At 42.8% G+C, this 18852-nt stretch overlaps 3 protein-coding genes and 1 long non-coding RNA gene across 6 annotated transcripts in view; 3 read left to right on the forward strand and 1 right to left on the reverse strand.

Moving 5' to 3' along the window:
• The first annotated feature begins 1573 nt into the window (after window positions 1–1573).
• On the forward strand, window positions 1574–3795 carry LOC103363523 (uncharacterized). The gene is made up of 2 exons (XR_520502.1): window positions 1574–2195; window positions 3321–3795. It is a non-coding gene; the product is annotated as an uncharacterized LOC103363523 (long non-coding RNA).
• Window positions 3796–6038: 2243 nt separating this feature from the next.
• On the forward strand, window positions 6039–10908 carry eif2b4 (eukaryotic translation initiation factor 2B, subunit 4 delta). Of its 2 annotated transcripts, XM_008290332.1 has the most exons (14): window positions 6039–6127; window positions 6608–6645; window positions 6744–6924; window positions 7105–7320; window positions 7606–7688; window positions 8149–8175; window positions 8641–8732; window positions 8863–8977; window positions 9159–9235; window positions 9379–9481; window positions 9569–9696; window positions 9999–10176; window positions 10293–10473; window positions 10571–10908. In XM_008290332.1, exons 1-14 carry the CDS (start codon window positions 6106–6108, stop codon window positions 10774–10776), a joined length of 1647 nt encoding a protein of 548 aa, XP_008288554.1. In that variant the 5' UTR covers window positions 6039–6105; the 3' UTR covers window positions 10777–10908. The 2 variants fall into 2 exon arrangements, with proteins under 2 accessions (XP_008288554.1, XP_008288555.1); XM_008290333.1 differs by lacking the exon at window positions 8149–8175 and having other exon boundaries at window positions 6040–6127.
• Window positions 10909–11634: 726 nt separating this feature from the next.
• atraid (all-trans retinoic acid-induced differentiation factor) lies at window positions 11635–15118 on the reverse strand. The gene is made up of 7 exons (XM_008290334.1): window positions 15004–15118; window positions 14696–14829; window positions 13535–13603; window positions 12993–13064; window positions 12765–12886; window positions 12586–12686; window positions 11635–12501 (listed from the first exon to the last, which is right to left on the reverse strand). Exons 1-7 carry the CDS (start codon window positions 15100–15102, stop codon window positions 12397–12399), a joined length of 702 nt encoding a protein of 233 aa, XP_008288556.1. The 5' UTR covers window positions 15103–15118; the 3' UTR covers window positions 11635–12396.
• A 629-nt stretch (window positions 15119–15747) lies between these two features.
• snx17 (sorting nexin 17) overlaps window positions 15748–18852 on the forward strand; it is a 29494-nt gene continuing 26389 nt past the window's right edge. The window contains exons 1-2 of one of the 2 annotated variants that reach the window (XM_008290336.1): window positions 15748–16072; window positions 16452–16554. In XM_008290336.1, coding sequence (XP_008288558.1) covers window positions 16495–16554 — 60 coding nt within the window. In that variant the 5' untranslated portion in view covers window positions 15748–16072; window positions 16452–16494. Of the gene's footprint in view, window positions 16555–18852 lie in introns of both variants that reach the window. The other variant, XM_008290335.1, reaches the window with a different exon arrangement.

Raw genomic sequence — 18852 nt, forward strand, 5'->3', positions numbered from 1 at the left:
TGATTCATGACACATGATGAAGGAGAAACAGATGATTAGATGAGAGTCTTTGGCCGACGTGTTTGTTGGCAAATCCCCGGCCTATGAGCGAGTATGTGACGGTCATCAGCTGTCCCCGCTAAGAGGAACAGCAGGATTACGAGTCGCGTCTTTACCATTGTGTCCGGTGCGAGCGACCAAGAATCCACTCAGCGACAAAAGTCATCCGATATTCCCAGCACCGCGATATAACTGGCGAGGGCCTCGGCCGCATAGCTGACATTAGTGGAAATGTTGCATTTGTGATACACCCTGGCCGGGGGCCATGGGAAATATTGAACAACTGTCGAATTTAGACAACATCCTGTGGCCCTCGAGAAAAAACGGGAGCTACAAAGATGCAGCGGGGTTGCTATTTGTGGACGGCGAGTGCCTCGAAAATAGCGAGAGCGTTAGGTTTCAATATAAGCCCCCCTCTCTGAGCTCGAGCTTTCTGTGAATGAGGCCCGGGTTCCTATCACACCCAACCCCGGCGCTGATTTTAGAACACAGGTGTTGACCTTAGTGGAGCGGCTTGTGCTTGCTGCAGAGGAAAATGAACCCCTGAGCTCGGCCCGTTTGCCTCTACAGCCCTGGTGATCGCCGTATGGTCGCACAGATGCTTCGAAACCGCCATACGTTCAAAGCTGCCATTCAATACGATTACTGAGGAGATGTCACCCACACGTACGCTCAGTAAAGTCACATTCCTGCAGCTTAAATGGTTGATCATGTGGAAAAGGCTGCTAACTTTTTAGCTTTTCCATTTTCAACATTTTCTTTTCTCTTCCCACGAAAGCAGCTTATTTCACATTCAGTGTTGTTTTGCGGGTGTCACGGCGGCAGGATGGTCACCTTGCAGCCACTGGAGAATTTATTGCTCGTTTTTTATGGTGCCACAAGAACACCCGTATAACTTATTCACACTCCTCACATATCGGCGGCTGTGCCTCATGGACAGAAGTTTATGTTACTGTTTCATCAGAGCGCCGGGTGGGCACCGAAGCAGGCCGCGGCCCTCCATCTAAATCATCATGTCGCCACATAAAATGCTTTGAAAACGGTTAAGCCATCCCCGCGCACTTGATGACAGTGAACGTCACTTTTTCCTCGCGCTGTAAACGATACAATGGAGCTAAAGTGAAGCCCAAAGTGGGATGAAACTCAACCTTGGCTTCAGCTGTGACTCACGGCCTGCTGTAACCGCTGTTCTGCCCTCAAACCCAGTAAAAGAAAAAAAAAAGAAAAAGAAAAAACACGCCCATCTCGCAGTTGCTTCCTTGTTTCTCTGTATCCCTCTCTTTTCTTTTTTTTTTTTCCTCCAAAAAGGAGCCATTGACATTCGGTGTAAAATAGAGGCAGGGTGGGGTTGAGGGGTTGGGGGCGGTGGGGGGAGGCTGAACAGAGAGAGGAACGGCAGGGGTGTAGGGTGTCTCAAGCCCAGTGTGAACAGCTGAGAGGTGTGATTTCACAGGCTGGCTCCCCCCTGTCAGGGCCCTGATTGGGCCGGACAGGAGGCGCAGGAGAGGCCCGGGCTTCTAAAGGACACCAACAGGTGGGAGGCCGCATTGGAGGGGGGCGCTCCTGGCGGGATAGAAAAGGCCGATCTGCAAGGCCTGCTCTGGGCACAATCCACCGGCCGGATCCAGAGGAAGGATGGTTGATCTCAGGAGGAGCGGGGTGAAGCTCAGGGGTCAGTTTGAGATGGGTTTGGGCGGATAGAAGGCAGAGGACAGCGTCAGGGGCGAGGGGTAAGGCCGCTCTGTCTGTTTTTGTAATTATGATCATAGTTTTCATTTAAATCTCTCGTATGCAAACTGACCAAAGAAATGTCCTAGATTCAGCTGCAGACTCTCAGTTCTTGTGTTTTCCTTCAGTTTGATTCTCAGTGAGTGAAATCAGGCCAGTTGTTAGGCTTTATGAAAGACGCAGTGCGGCCGAGCCCCTGACACCTCCGTCAGCCGAGGTGCGATACAGGAAAGAATCAGGAAATTTGGTGTCCTGACATGTGTCCCTCAGAGGAGCCGGTCAGAGTAGTGTTTCAGACGGCCCTTTTGGTTCGGCGCTGGTTGACATGTTAGGGAAGTTAAACGGTACACGTGAAGGAGAAACCGCGGCCTCCACCTCAACCTCAGCTGCTAAATCCACAAGAGGAGGCTCGACGAGGTTCAGTGAAGGTGAGTAGAACAATATTTCTAATCGAGTGCACTTGCATTCATTTTTTTTCTCCTAAATGAGCATCAAAGTGACTCAGCATGGCACGATGTTTAGGAAATAAAAACAGAGCGTGACCTTTGTGAGCTGGAAGTCAGCGTTTGCCTCACCCTCCAGAGTTATTCAAACACCGTTCAGCATCATCGCATCGGCATCACAGGGCTGAATGGACCGGCATTTGGCAGTATCGTACATCGACATAGCTCTTTTAGTTTGTACAAAATGAAATTCCCTCCAAACCTCTACACTCTGACATTTAGTTGTAGCGCGAATGATCAACATGTGTTTAGCTCCATTCATCCGCGGCCACTCTGCCACAGTTAACCATTGTCGAGCCGGTTGTTCCCGCTCCTCTTCATGTGTGAAAGGGCGCTTTGTGTCCGCCGGGCAGCGAATCCAGTTGTTGCCCCTTGTGAGGACATGCTTCCTTATATCCCCATATTAATACACCACTTATGGAATGTAAGGAAGTGTGTGGTTTCAAGGGGACTCGAGCATCGAGGACGCTGGAGAGACGTTTCAGTGTGTGATTTTTTATATTTTTTTTCATTCGAGCGCTCATTCAGCAGCCTATAGAGTGTGTCTTTGTGTGTTTTATGGGGATGGGAGGGGGATGTCAGGGTTCATGTGTGTGTGTGTGTGTGGCAGGACAACAGGTGAAAGGCCTATTCCCTCTCCTTCAGCTCAGGCACGTGTGCAGTTAGCATTACTCCCAGGGCCGCCGATCGGGTCTCGGGGACTTCTTGAAAAATTCCTGCCCTGCCCCAACTGCTGACAGTCAAGGAGGATTGACAGACCACAGCTGTCACCCATTATAGCAACCACAGATCTCTCAAAAAAGGAAGCGAGGAGGGAGGGAGGGAGGCAGGGAGGGAGGGGAGGGATGGCTGGTGGAGCTGTCACTGAGGGTGAAAGTTCGCTGGCTTTGGAAGGAAGTAGGGACATGTCAGCGGCTGTCAGGGTTCCCAAACCTCTAAATAGGGACGATCTGCTTGGTAACAAGGAGGAGCATGTTCCTGTGTGGTAGCCACCTCATTAATATTCTCCTTTTTCTTCCCCCCTCTCCCTCTCTCTCTGTGTTTCATCAGGTAAGACTGAAGAGGACTTGACAGCTGGCAGATGGCGTCCACCTTCTATTTCTTCTCTTTCCTTTCCGTCTTTCTTCTCCTTCCCTCCTGACTCTCTCCCCTCTCTCTCTGCATGCCTTCTCCTCCTCCTGCCCTCTGTCTCGCTCTGCCTCTTGCAGCTGAAGCAACACGCCTTGCTGTGGCTGGTCAAACGGAACCAAGTCAGGTGTTTCTGTGAGGTTTGGTCCCCTTCAACCAGCTACTGCGTCGTGAATTCAGTCAGCAGACACCAGCGTGGAGTCAAAGACACGGTGGCGTTGTGGCGTGAAGCTGCTCGCTCTGGAGGGGGATAGCGTAGAGGCACAGATAGGTTTCCCTCTGTAGTGTATGTATATATATACAGATTGTTAGTTTTCTGTCTTGGTTTTGTCCAGTTTGGCAACGTGTGTTTAAAAAGTTAATAAAAGATTCCTGACAACGTGCTGTGCTGAATATATATCCTTCTGTTTTTGCTTTGTCAAGTGTTTTTTTTTTCATATGAGTGAGTGAAAGATTTTAAAATATGCAAAATATGTGTCTCGCCTGCCTCAGTCTCTGATATGTACAGTAAGTTAACAGCAGCTGAATCTGAACGTGTACATTTGCGTTGTGGTTTTGATAGTGCAATTCAAATGTTTGTAGTAAAAAAAGAAAAAAGTCTCATGTGTCAAGAACTTGGGTGTACAGTCGTCCTCAGATGTATTCATCCGCTTCCATTTAAAAAAGGCAAAATTCACAATAGTCACTCAAATAACTAGAAACTGAAAAAAAGTAATAATAAATAAAAATTTGATAAATTATAGTTTAGTGAAATAAGACGTTGCTTTTGAATTGTGGTTGAAAAGAATATTTTTTTTAAAAAACAAAAAACTGTTCCGGACAAATTAGAGCACTTTGCTGATGAGCAGTGAAATCCAAACACCTGTCAACAGGTGCAGACGTCTGACTGAGATTTGCAGAAAACACCTGATTGGCTCAAAGGGTTGTTCAACTAAATATTAGTTTACGGGTCCCATCATGCTTGTTTGCTGTTTTTTCATCTTGTTTTTTTAATATTTCTGTTGAACCATGATTCAAAAGCAATGTTAGGATTTTCATTAAATTTTTTGTTTATTATTACTTTTGTTAATTTCAGCTTATTTCAGTGACTGAAGCTGTTTTTTTCATCTTTAATGGGAGTCTATGAATACATCTGAGGACGACTGTAGATGATAAATGATGTTTTGGAGGAGCTGAATTAGAAACTTAAATTCTTTTGAAGAAACACGCAGTTCCTCTCTTGGTACACATTTTTATCAGTGCTTAAATATGCAGATGTAATTTATACACGTTACTGCAAATATCATTTAAGTCATTTGATTCTGTGCATCACAATTCTCCTAAATTTATTAAGTTAAACTAAGGCAAGCAAGTTCATTCACATAGCACCTTATTACACACAGAGGTTATTCAAAGTCATTTACAGGAAAATAAAACGCAGTTGTTCAAAACCAATATTGCCAAGTTGAATGACGTGCACACATATCTAAAAGACAATTCAATCAATCAAGCAATCGATAAATCATAAGTCATAGCTAAAGATTTTCTTTGTGGCCTCATTCTGCAGAATATCTCCCAGAATAAAATGTGTGCATCTTGAACTTTATGCAAATTTAGCCACTAGTCCATTTTTGCATTCAAAAAATTACAGTCATTTGTAATTAAATTTATTATTTATTAAATTCACAGAATTGCAGTAAATTGTAATTTAGCAAATATATATTTTAACGTATGTAAATGTAAACGCATGTCAGAACAGCTGCACAGTTGTAGCAGCGCTGTAACCAGTGAATGGTGCTGACAGTTATCAACTGTAGTAAACAGATTCATCCACAGAGAATGAAAGAAGGTGACGTTACGTTATTTAGACACTTGGTTTAGTGGAGAATTCAGTACCACGGATAGCAGCCATGATGTATACAGCAATAAGTGATCTTGATTGGTGATGTGGGCATTAATATATTACATGATATCTATTAGGACAGCACGGCGCTCTGATGGTCAGCATGGAAAGAAACTGGCCTTTAACTGTGAAGATCTGACTGGAATCGAAGAAACCAAGATTTTTTAAACCAATTTTCCTCATGCTCATGTGTCCTTTAAAAGTTAAAAATTAAAATATGATAAAAGGTTAGAACCATAATCAGTAAATAAATCAGCTAATAAATAACGAAAAACAGATAGTGATGATAATAACAATAACAATAGAGGAGATTAGATTTGCAGCACAGTTATTTTACATTAAATTATGTGCTAGTACGCACATAAGCAAAGAGTAACGTTCAGGCAACATTTAGGGAATGGTTGGGGAAGACTCCCTTGACCTGTTAAGACCTGGGTTGTATTACCACAATTTTTATTTTATTTTTATTTTTTACTATTGTATTATTTTATTTTTATTTTTTATTTTTTTTTAAGTGCATATCAAGCTCTGGTCTTAAGAGGTTGATGTTGCCTGAAGGTGTCTCTTTGCTGGGGGACCTGCTCTTAACAAAGCAGGGAGTAAAGTCTCCCGGATGTAATGCAAAATAATTATTTGTAACGAAACAAGTGATGACAGAGTTAATTGCATCACTTTTTCACAAACCAAACTCACCACTCGTCTTAAAATCACCAGCGGCTGCACTGCCCGCCGCCGCCTGCCCCTGGCGGTCCAGCAGGGGGCGCTGTGAGTTTTCCAGCGCTGCAGTTTGTGCCGCAGCAGAGGAAGTGAAGCGGCAGCGTAAACATGGCTGACAGTGGAGTGACAGGTGAGTTTGAGAGTATGTAACAGCTGGACTTTATCTCACGTTCCCGGTGTTTTAATGTCTGTGCGGCGGGTGTAACGCAAATAAATCCCCGGTGTCTTCCTGCCGCTTCTGGGGTCTCCGGTGGAGGCTCGTAGCAAAGTTAATTTCCACATGCTAACGTTAGCATCGTAGGCAAGTCAGCGGTACTACTGCGGGAGGGAGTGTAGTTTAACGGCAGACATTGTGGTGCTATTGCATCATCTTTACATGTAGTTTTTGATTTAATTAATAACGGCGGGGTTTTAAGTCACTGTGCTGTGAAGGACATGCGAGCAAACCACTTCTGTTCTTGTGTTAGCGTCACGAAAAGCGAACAAGTTCAGCGATAGCGAGCTAACAGCATCATCAAAACTGCTGGCTCCCCCTATTGTCACTGTCCTTAACCAAAAAAGTACCGCATCACATTATTAAATAGCCTAATCATGTATTCATATATTACAGATGGACCTGAGAAGAAAGATGACATTGAACGTGCAAAGGTTAGTGTTTGTTTTTTTCTTGAATATTGCTGCAGGCTTACATGAGGCTCAGTGGTTACCTTTCCATTGACTCCCATTTTGAAATTGTCGCTTCGCAGAACGAAGGCAAAGAGCTGACCAAAGAGGAGAAGCAGCGGCTGAGGAAAGAGAAGAAACAGCAGAAGAAAGGCAAAGAGAAAAAAGATGACAAGGCTTCACAGGAAAGTGAGAAAGAAAAGAAGCCGGTCAGTCCAGCTGCTCCGGCGTCCCAGCCTCCAGCACAGTCCACCACACAGAAAGGTGCGTACTGTTGAAGCAGTACCAGCTGGAGGAACGGTTATCTTCATTTGTTACTTGGTGGATTTATGTGCAGTGAGAATTAAATGCCAGCAGCTGACACTGGAATTCATCAGCTGAAGGAAATGTTCTATACCCATCTCTGTAGCTGATCTCTTACCCTGACGCCTGGGTCTTTTCCAGCTCCTTCAGCAGTGCCTGCTCCTGCACCGGTTTCCGTGCCTGCCTCTGAGGCTCCTGCGCCGGCAGATAAGCCCGCAAAGAGTAAAGCAGAGCTGAAAGCTGAAAGGAGAGCCCGGCAAGAGGCTGAGAGGGCGTCCAAACAGGGCAAGAAGGGAGACACGGGACAACCGGCTGCCACGAGTAAACCTAAAGCACCGCCTAACGAGATGCAGCCAGGTATAAACACAAGGCTAACATAACCAGTTCTAGTCCTTTTTCTGTCTGACTTTAATAACATAAAAAACATTACATTATTAAGACATTACAGCTGTTTTTCTGGGACATAGTATACAATGAGTGAACAATCAGAGAAATGTGCAATGACTTGACCAAACTATTGAAGAGTCCATGTTTCAATGGGTTTTTTGGTAGCACTAATGGACTAACGGCTAATTAATGTTGGTCATAATGTTTTGGCTCATTAGCACACTGTGGAAAAACTCACACTTGTTGTATTTTCAGTGGTGAAGCGGCTCCCAGAACACATTCAAGTGGACAACCCAGACGTTTTAAAGAAGCTGGCTAAAAAGTTGGAAAGGCAACAGGTTGGATGCATCATGTTTAACTTGTAAAGACCTTTAACAATAACAGTTTGCTTTGTTTGATTCAAGATAGCTTACCATTATATAAAAGGCACACACTCACGTTGTACATACGTGTACATTCAGGCTTGATTAAATGAAAAATGTGTTTGGTTTATGTTATTAAAAATGGCCTGGATGCTCAAATTAGGCACCTGTAGCAGGTAAATATAGACAGAACTGTCTGACACATGCAGTTTATGTTTACAACATGTGATGCAAGACAGACAGATCTCAGGTCAGAAACTCATAAGTCAGATATAATAAAACAAAACTTGCAGTCATTTATTAAAGATTTTTATTTGCTTATTATAACTTACTGCTATTTATGTAGCATGATTCTTGTATTTTACCCAACAACTATAAAAGAACTTTGCAACCATCAGTTATAACTGCATGTTATTGTACCTAACGTTTCTTTCAGACACCAGGGCACAATGCTGCTAAAAAGGTATAAGTCATCGAGGTCAGGCTTTATGGAAAGTGTGCTGTTAACATGTTTTTTTCTAACTCTGTTGTGTTTGCTAACCCGTGATAATTTTTGCAAATCATCACCATCACCGCTTGCTCAATGCAAAGTCACTGAGAGGATGTTCGGTTACTGTCTGTTCTGTGAAAGCGGCGGTTGTGTGTAGGTAGGACGTGTTTGTGTTTTGTGCGTCGCGCTCACCGACAACACTGAGCTGTTTGCTGTGCGGGTCTTTGGTTATAATTCACTGTGCTCTCCGGTAAAGCAGTGTGGAGAGTCAGCAAAATCACACATTGTAAATATCTGGCTTTCTTTGTTGCCTAATTTTATTTTAGAGCAGCCTTTCATTAGTCACGTAGTAGTTTTGTAGTGTTTATTTCTTTCTTTGGTCAGCCTCGTGATGTCTGTTTTAATCTCTGAAACGCTGTGTCGCGTGTTGCATTTCAGATCCCGCTCCGCTCCGACTACGGCTACAAAGTCAGCCTGTTTTCTCACCTTCACCAGTACAGTCGCAAAGCTCCTCTAACACAGCAAGTCAGGTAAACAGACCGCCGTGTACTATATGGCGCAGTAGAGTGCAATCGGTTGTTTGTGTTGCTTGCAAAGAGTTTGATTGCCAATATCTGAAGAATACCTTAAACCTCATTGACTGTCGTTTGTCGTTTGCAGCATTCCTTCCACAGTGATTCATCCTGCGATTGTTCGACTGGGTCTCCAGTATTCCCAGGGCATCGTGGCAGGATCCAACGCTCGCTCTGTTGCCCTGCTGCACGCCTTCAAACAGGTACAGTGTTGCACATACAGACCATTCGTTCTGGGGTTTTGGTTGCACGTCAATGAATTTATACAGATCCTCATGGACAATAAAATGTTGCTGAAATGCTCCTGTTTTGAGAATATATTGCTAGTTTTCATGATTACGGCGAAGTCGTTTGCATTAAAACTGTAGTAATGTGTCTCTTCAGGTAATAAGGGATTACACTACACCTCCAAACGAGGAGCTATCAAGAGACTTGGTCAATAAGCTCAAACCTTATATCAGGTAAAAACATAACTTGTTCGGTCTAGTCATGTATCACCCTGTGTGTTTTAACTTAACTGGATCCTAAACATGTAAAAATAATCTATTAAATTTTTGTTTTAACACAAAATGATTCCTTTTGCCATTTTTTTTTCCCCTTCCAGTTTTTTGAATCAATGTCGCCCTCTGTCAGCCAGTATGGGAAACGCAATTAAATACATCAAGAAAGAGATCTCCAATATTCCTAGTCAATGTAAAGAAGAAGAGGTTAGTGTGAAACTTGATTAATTGTAATTTAGCCAGATGTGATCCACACACAAAACACAGTTCATTCATTCTCTCGTGTCTGTCCAGGCAAAGAGCAAGCTGCTGAACTGCATCGAGTGCTACATTAATGAGAAGATCATTCTTGCTGCTGAAGCTATTGCCAAGTCTGCCATAGAAAAGATCAGTGATGGAGACATCATCCTCATCTATGGATGGTAAGTCGCTTGTAGCCGACATGGTGTCCTCAAGAAAAGTCAGGCTTCGTTTCATGACTGTGTCTGTGATTAGTCAGCGGTGAAATCTGTGGTTTCTCGTTACTAAGCATTGCTTAACTGTTTTTCCTGTTAAATAAACGCAACACTTGTGTATCCAGACGTATTCGCCTATTTTTAAACCGCCCATAACACTTTCTCTTCCCTGTTTTTGTCTCCTCCCTTCAACCTTCCCCTTCCTTCCACATTTTCCTCCATCATTACCCCATTTGTTTTTATCTCCGCTTCCATCTTTTTTCTGCCAGTTCGTCACTAGTCAACCACATCCTGTGCGAGGCCTTTGAGAAAAGCAGGAAGTTCCGCGTTATCGTGGTGGACAGCAGGCCTCGGCTGGAGGGCAGGGAGGCTCTGAGGCGCCTGGTGCAGAAAGGCATCAGCTGCACCTACGTTCTCATCTCGGCCGTCTCCTACGTCCTCCCAGAGGTAATCATGAAACCATGGGAGATGAATAAGGAGCTGCTGTTGTCAGATTATGGATTCAGCTCGCATTAGATTTCTTCATTCAAGGATTCACTTTATTATTTTTGGTTCTTCTCCAGGTATCGAAGGTGTTCCTTGGTGCTCACGCTCTGCTGGCCAACGGTTACGTCATGTCTCGAGTGGGGACATCACAGATCGCTCTGGTGGCCAAAGCCTTTAATGTGCCTGTTCTGGTGTGTTGTGAGACCTACAAGTTCTGTGAGAGGGTGCAGACAGACTCCTTCGTATCCAATGAACTTGGTGAGATTCCGCAACAACCGATTTGATTTCTGATCCCCTCAGTTCAAATTCTGCTGTGTCAGATTTACCTCTCAGATCTTCGTCTTTTCCCCTCCAGATGACCCCGACGACCTCATTGTGACACGTAAAGGTAAGACCCAGCTGAAGGACTGGCAGGAAGTGCCCTCTCTCGGCCTGCTCAACCTGGTGTATGACGTGACGCCGCCCGACTTCGTGGACCTGGTCATCACAGATCTGGGTCTGGGAATGATCCCGTGCACCTCGGTCCCCGTGGTGCTGCGAGTCAAGAACGTGGACCAGTGAGCGGCCGCCACCTCACATCAGTCTGAGCCAAGAGGCTGGTTCTCTGTGTGCATGAGTGCTCGCACACAACACAAAATATCGTGCTTTTAGCATGCAATAAATATATATCTGAAATGGCATATGCTTTTTAAACGGCGTCCATGTGTGTTTTTATGGTAGGATGGGGGTAATTACAGAGATTTGTTTTCCAGGCTGATGTGACGAGAGGGCTCGTTGTTCATTTTTTTAGCGTTGGTAAAAGGAAAATTTTAGTGTTCAGATGTTAATAGATTCACTGTTTCTTAACAACAGAACATTTAATTGCCCGTAGTTGGAGCGGAGAAATCCCACTGTGGTTCACAACACGCTCCGCTTGTCAACCACGGCATGCAATTTTAAACTAGCCAGAAATGGTTTTCTAATTACAGTTGGAGCTGAGCTATCTAAGAGGAATTTTATGACGCTCATAAATTGTTCAGACTTGTTTTAATGGTCCGATCAATTGAACACATAAGAAGAGTAAACCGTCACGCAGGCGGTGAAGCATTTTTTGGCATCTTAAGTGTTCATGTTCTCACAATCAGTAGATGGTAGTCGCGTGTTTCAGCTTTCAGGTTAGGAACAGCAAACCATGCGTGCTGTACATACATTCTGTTTTTTTTTTTTCTTCACAAGGTCATTGATTAATTATTAATATATCCAACACAGCATCAGTGGACTTGGGGTTGTTGTTTGGCCATTACTGAACAGTTGTTAGTAAATTTTCAAGTTAGGTGGTTGAACAGGTTTTAGACAATTGTAGAAAGAACTCCTTTAAATACATAATTAATACAGCACATGGATAATGTAGCGGCGGCACCTCAAGCAAAGAAACAGATGCGCTGTTTTAAAATCTTTATTAGAGCCCTGAATGTAATTAGGAAGAAGCATCTTGCTCATTAACATTAAGACATTTTACCGATGAACAAAAGCTGAACAGCATCGCTTACATTTTGTGTCCGGTTTTAACTTAAAGCTGAGAAGATCTTGTGAAACTTACAACTAAAAACCAAGTTAAATACACCTTTAATTTTAAACATGCAACTTTGCATTGAGGTTATTAAAATCACTTAACAGCTCAGTCAAGGCAGACATCTTTAGGGTTCACAAGGCAATTCATACATAAAAACTAAATCTTTTTTGCTAAAGTACATGTTCAACATGCAATAAGTTGTAACTAAATTCTCTGTAACAAGGTTCAGGACGTAAAGTCAGTGTTTGCGTGAACTCGTACACATTCAGTATTTGTTGGCACACCGAGCAAACCACAGTGTTTTACCTTCAGTATCATCTTATGTGCATTTAAAAATCGTGTTAAAGTGTTGACAGTGGTCGTTTCTGACAATAAGAAATAACTTTAAACTTGGAGCAAAAATTTCCCCTAAAATTGCATTTGTAACTTAAAAACAAACAAAAAAATGTCAGTCTTATAAATTTCCTTTACATAAAATATAGCTGCCCCACAAAAGGTGTAAAAGTCTGAAAATATTTAACAGCAAGCCTGTTGTCACTGCAGACTTTGTCAGCATTACCCTGTCAGCATTTTCCCTTTCAAAACAGTCAGTTTTCGTCAGAATAAAATCAGTCGACTGCAGTTTGAGCTCACAGCGATTTGGCCTTGCGTCTCTGGGTGACCCACAGAAGGAAAGAGATCACGACTGTGGATGCCGCGAGAGGCCCAAACACCTGGAGAGCCGGGAACTCCCCCTGAGGACAGTTACAGCAAACTTCAGTAATCACAACATTCAAGTGGAAAAAATGAAGTCGGTTATGACAGAACGGGCGACCAACCTCTCGAAGACACTTGTATCCGTGGTGCTGGTCGGCACAGCTGCACTCAAAGAAGCCGGGGCCGTAGGGGGCGCAGAGCGAGTTCTCCGGACAGTCGACGGCTGTGGATTCCCCATAACCGTGAGTGGATATTATCAGTTTCAGATGTTAAGAAGGAAGGTTGTGAGGAGGGAACTTACACATGTGTTCCGTCTGGTTGCACATGTTTTTTTGGCCTTGGCAAAAACGGTTCCCCTCTCTGACCTCCACCTTTTCCCAAGACGTGTTGCCTCCTGGACAACTTGTGTCTTGTGGCAAAATCCTAGGGAGACATTAAAATCTAATTACCAATAAAAAAATAAATAAATAAATCCAATACTGATGAGATTGTGTCGTCATTAAAGCTTTTATAACGGCGGGATACTTACATGTAATTTAACTTGCTGAATCCTTCAAATGCCGTGTCAGTCATGTTGACAATAGGATTGAGGGACAGGTCTCTGCAACAGAAACATTTATTGGGTAAAATACTTTTAGAGGGACAACAACAAATGGTAGCATGTAGAAAATAAAAACTTTAAAAATGTCCACAATTAAGTGCTCATGAGGGGACGCTTTTTAAAGCTCTATTCACTTCATTTCCTTGAGACTACAAGAAGAGTTTTAGTCTTTGCCAGTAAGAGAGATGAGAGATTTTGTGCGCTGCCTAAAATAGAAACTTCCACTGCCTAAGAATGTTCTTATCAGCACTGTAATCAGTCAGAAGAATCTCCCGCGTACGTGAGGTACATTTTCCTGTGTGCAGCGGGACACAAGTCCTTTATGTTGTAGAACAACCTCGTGGTTGTACAGAATCAACATGTGCAGCTGCTCTTGTACTTTGCTTTGAAAGAAATAACCTCGCAGTCACTGGGGAGAAGTGTCCAAGCAGGGACTTCCTCTATTCACACAGTTAATTGTGTTTACTTACATTATTAACACTGTTGACGCTTCCTGGAGATCATCCACATGAGTCAGTGAACAATTGGACAGATCCAGCCTGAAAAACACCAAAAGAGTTCAGATTATGCAGCAAGAACTTTTCAGAAGCTACACAGTTAAATAAGGTTAGTGAAAGAAATGGAGGCTGGAATTTAAATGAAAAGTACTGATCAGATCTAATTCATACTCTGAAATTCACAAAGTTGACGCTAGTTTCCAATTCAGCAGGAAAGGGAAAAGGAAAGGGAGACTTCAATTAGAACGCTGAACGACTGATTTTCTGTTTTGTCTTAAGATGTAGAACCATGTTAGACATTTTAGGTGAACTCTGAGATATGAGAAAGCTTTATTCTATGTGTGAAAATGCAAAAAAGGGAGATTAAATCTGGTCACTGGTCTAGTCAGTTTTACTAATCCTAGTCTTAAACCTCTCTGGGATAATCTAGTCTAGAGCCAGTATAATGTAATCTACCTGCAAAATAAATAAATGCGCTTAAGAAAACAGAAAAGTATCCCTTTACTTTATTGTTATTTATTTATTTAACTTTGTAGGGATGGCGCACAATAAAAAGTAACAGAAGGTAGCTGATTGGCATATGTAAGTAAGTAAACAAAACAAAACTTTAAAGTCCATCAGTGTGAGATAATGAATAAAAACAGTAAATAAAAGGTAATCACTGACGGAGACAGTTCTGCGGTAACTTGAAAAGCTTGTGACTGGTTTTAAACACTTCAAAGCTTCCTGAATCTCTCGTGTTCGTAGAAACGAAGTTCCACTTTTAGCTTTAACTGAGGAGCATTCTCTAGTAGAGGCTTTTTTTGTAGAATATATACACACTGTGTTTTGAAGAATCTTTAGCCTCTATAGGACTCCAGTCCAGATTTGACCAGTCTAGCAAGAGTGGTGTGAATCTGGTGAAATGTGGTCTACATGCCAATTTTATTTCCTTTCTTCTTTTCTTGTTTTCTTTTGCATTTTCACAAATTGATAAAAATGCTGTAAATTAGACAGTGTTTTAAGACTCCTAAGCTTCACACACACACACACACACACACACACACACTGCTATTCTGCTATTCTGTATTAGATTTAGCTTTAAATGTTATTTCTATATTTCCGACAGTCCTGAAAGCAACATTAAAGTCCTACCCGATGATGCGTTCAGGGTCGCTTGTGCTGTCATTGCTCCAGCAGCACCGCCCGTCTATCCGTCCAGCGGATTCGGAGCAAAACTGACCCACCGCGGTGCCGTTTAAGACTGTCCCGGGACACATCCTACATACCTAAAAACCACAGCGACAGAGACAAACGCGTGTAAACAACAACATTACTGCTCCAACTTGCTGGCACCTACAGCTACTGAGCATCCACCAAAACAAGCCGTTTGTCAGTGATATCTGGATGTAGTGAGCTGCTGACTCGTTCTAATCCAGTCCAGGTTTAATTATCAGTCTTACCTGCAGCTCAGCCAGCTGATAACTTGCGTTAAAACATAAATTAAAGACCAAAATAAGCGCTACAGGTTTCAGCCAGCCGCATACAGCTTTCATTTTCATCGACTGAGGTCATATGATCGGACTGTAGCTGACACGTGACCGGAAACTGCTCCAATATAAAGCGTTACGCTTAATTTTGCGCCGCAATTACGCATAGTCGACGTTTGAAGCGCATAAAAAAATGTTTTCGGAATAAATAAAGCAAGCGTGTCAACTGTTTATTAGCGAAGATGATTTTTAAAATAGCTTTTAAATGTTGCAGTCAATCCAAAAGTGATGTTTAATGCAAGCATTAAAAAAAAATTTTTAGCCAGATGCCATTTTTTCTCATTTAAATAAATTGTATTACAAGTTAATGTAGGCAGTTATTGCAATAAAATAAGTATATTTGATATGTTTTCTTGTTTTTTGATCGTAATGACTGTTGACTTCGCTTTTACTGTCACTTTGGGCTGCACCAACTAAAATGGGGTCTACAAGCGAAGGGATTCTGTGGAGTTTAAAATACAGAGGGACCCATGTTTGCTGTATGTTAATAAAATATTGTGACACTATATTGAAATGTGTTGGGAAAATCTGCCACCGCTGTATTGCTTTCTGCACAGACTGCGTGTTTCGTGATGAGCGGACGCCACCCCTCTCTGGGGATGAGATGGTTTGACCCAGAAGGATTGTTGCAATGCCTCTTGACGGGCCAGTAGGTACGCTGAACACAGAATGGCTTGACGGCAGTGGTGCATCTGGAGGGGGGTTTTTTTTCTGCCACATAATCCACATTTTCATCTATGTTTGCCTTCCGTCGCCGTGTGGACTTTTCTTCTGCAAACGTAGGGGAGCGGAAAAACACAGAAAACCACAACAAGTGCAACTGTCCACTCACATATTTCGAAGCGACGGCTGTACGACGCTGTGGGGCTTCGTAGCAACAAACCCACCAAGCAGCCAGCCAGCCAGCCAGCTGCACCTTGAATCCAGAAACTTCTGCTCATGAACCGGATTACGTGTGCGTGCTGAGAGTCGGTTCTCAACAGTAGGTGGCTGCTTTTAAAGTGTGTACGAATTGCGCAAAAGTGAGCGAAAGGGGGATATTTTTTAATGCCAACAGTGAAGGTGTAATTACTTAGCACTTGCAACATGGCTGCTGCGGGAACGGCAGAGAGAAAAGTTTAACACTGACGTGGGAGAAGTTTAATGCGACTCGGTACGTGAGTTGTTGTCCGTGTAATAAAGTCGTACGCAGTCGCCCCTGGTGTGGCACCGCTTTCCCCGGACTTCCAAACCAGTGGATGAACCGTGTGAGAGCCGCCTCCTCCTCCTCCTCCTCCGCCTCCTCCTCCGCCGCCGCCGCCGCCGACAGTCACTGCAGTGGACTTTGTGGGCAAACTGTGGTGTCTTCCTCCCCATCGCAGGCTGTGGTGGCGTTAAAGGACTTGTCGTCTGGCAGCACCCAAAATGCATTTCTCCATACCCGAAACGGAGGTTCGTTCGGGAGAAAACGGTTCAACCTATGTGGTGAGCATGATAATGTTTTTATTTTTATTTTTTATTTCACTCCCCTTCAGCTGGCCACAGGTCGGGATAATGTCAATGCAGCACGAGTTTCACTGTTTACTGCCATAGATGATATGATAGCATTGGACTGATTAAACGCAATAAAATCAGCTGTGACCTGCCAAAATTTCAGTCAGACATTTAATGATTCCAAGATCTTGCTTGTCGCATACACAGGCAATGTGTGAAGTGAGTACAGCTCAGAATGACAGGACTTCTTCTTTAATCAGAGGTATTAATGATTAGATCTGGCTTTGTGTAGTCTGCATGAAACTAGTGCAATGACATTTCCCTTTTTTAACATTTTCATAAATGGAATAAACGTTTCACAAACCAGAAACTGTGTTTGACAGACTTCTTAGCCTCTCTGGGACAGTCCGGTCTAATCAGTCCACAAACAAAACATAATAATAAAGGGCTTAAAGATAAAATAGACTAAAAGCAGGTACAGGAATCGGTACGTAATGCCTTCGCCATATTTTTAAAAGCTGATAGAGGTATAAAAGTTTGGAGTCTAGATTTGGTTTGTTAAGATATTGTGGTGATCCAGCTGCAAAGATGTGCTAAATCTCTTTTATTTGATAAATAGAATAAAGGTTTCACTAATTAGTCGCTGTGTTTTGCCTCTCTGGGACAATCCAGTTCAGATTTGATTAGTCTAGATGGAGTGGTCTTAAATACAGACCTGGGCTAATGTGGTCCACATGCTAAAAAAAATATACAAAACTGAATATTTGTGAAGAAATTATGCATTAAATTAATACAGGAAGCAAATAAACATTTACTCTGGAGTCTACCTGTTAGTTTTCTAATTTGATATGAGGTTTTCACTCCTATTTACTGATTTTTGCTGCTATTTTATAACCGTGTTGCAGTTTTAACAGATTTTGCTTAAAATGTATTTTCCATATTTCCAACAGACCATGAAAGCAACATCAACCTGATGATGTGTTCAGGGCTTTGCTTGTGTCGCCGTTTCTCTATATGAAATAAAAAGTGTTTCATTTTAGATCTAGATAGCTGATTAAATTATACTAAGAGCATTAAAAGAGAGGAGTTGTTTGATTCTCGTAGGCTGAGAATTTAGCCTTCATCGTGATTCAACATTAATTTTGGCATCGAATATTATGTGCTAGATGTGACAAAGTGGCTGCGAAATGTGGCATTGTTATGGGATGTCTGAAGTCGGCGGCGTTATTAACACGTCGCCATTTACTGTCAGAGCCACCTGAGGAAACTTGAATGCGGCCCAGTCTGATTCCTCACATTAGCCACACACAGAGTCCCTTTTGTTTTAAAGGTTTGAGTCAGCACTTAAATTCTTACTGAGATTTGAGGTTTGCCACCACAGTACTGCAGCTCTCCTTGTTATTTAGAGAAAAATACAGCCACCATTGCTTGAGCTTAGTCCCTTAACTAACAGTTAGCCATATCAGTGTAAAATATAGCAGTGTTGACAGCACATCAAGAGCAGCAGTAATTTCTTTCCTATAGTTGTGGCTGCACAGAGAAGTCCCTTAGCCTTTGAGTTTATTTTCTATCCGTCTTTTCTGTTTCTTATTGTCTTTTCAGTGTTATTTCATGCCCTATCTAAAGCGCTGTGAATTACCATTGTGTTTGGGAGACGCTGCGCTTTGTGTTGCCTCGACACACTGGCAAACATGCACTCTTGTATGCTGAGGGTATCGTTCATGAAGGTTGGTCAAGGACAGACGCAGTCAAGCAACGTGGATACAAACCGTTCTCGGCGCTTGTGGAAGTTTCATGCTGTTTTCCTAGTCGGTGACACAGTCGGACTCAGAATGCATCGACTAGCAGGCTTGGTGTTGTTTAAGAAAAACAAACTGGCGTCTACTCGAGAGATTTCTTCCTCGTGAGATTTGAGGTGTGACTGTGTGGTTTGAGGAGATAATGTGAATGCAACCTGTCGATAAACACAAGTTAGTTTGAATCTGTGAAGACTATGATGCGACCAAACGCAGCAGCAGCAGCGTATCACTGTGGATCCTTACAGAATATTAGGTCTCTAGTTTCCATTAAAGTAGTTTCATGTCGGATGCCTTACGTATATACACATACCAGATGCTTTGAAATACCGGCTGCAGCATCTGATTTCCATATGATATCACACTGCCTGCTCTCAATGTCACACACCTGTGAGTAACTACTTTCCATCTTGACTCCATGTGCTCCAAAGAGGAAAACAATCTTGGAATGAGCTTATTCATAGTTGAATATATTTGTGTTCACTGTTCTTGC

The sequence above is a fragment of the Stegastes partitus genome, unplaced genomic scaffold (genome assembly GCF_000690725.1).
Source record: "Stegastes partitus isolate 25-593 unplaced genomic scaffold, Stegastes_partitus-1.0.2 Scaffold667, whole genome shotgun sequence".
Classification (NCBI taxonomy): Eukaryota; Metazoa; Chordata; class Actinopteri; family Pomacentridae; genus Stegastes; species Stegastes partitus.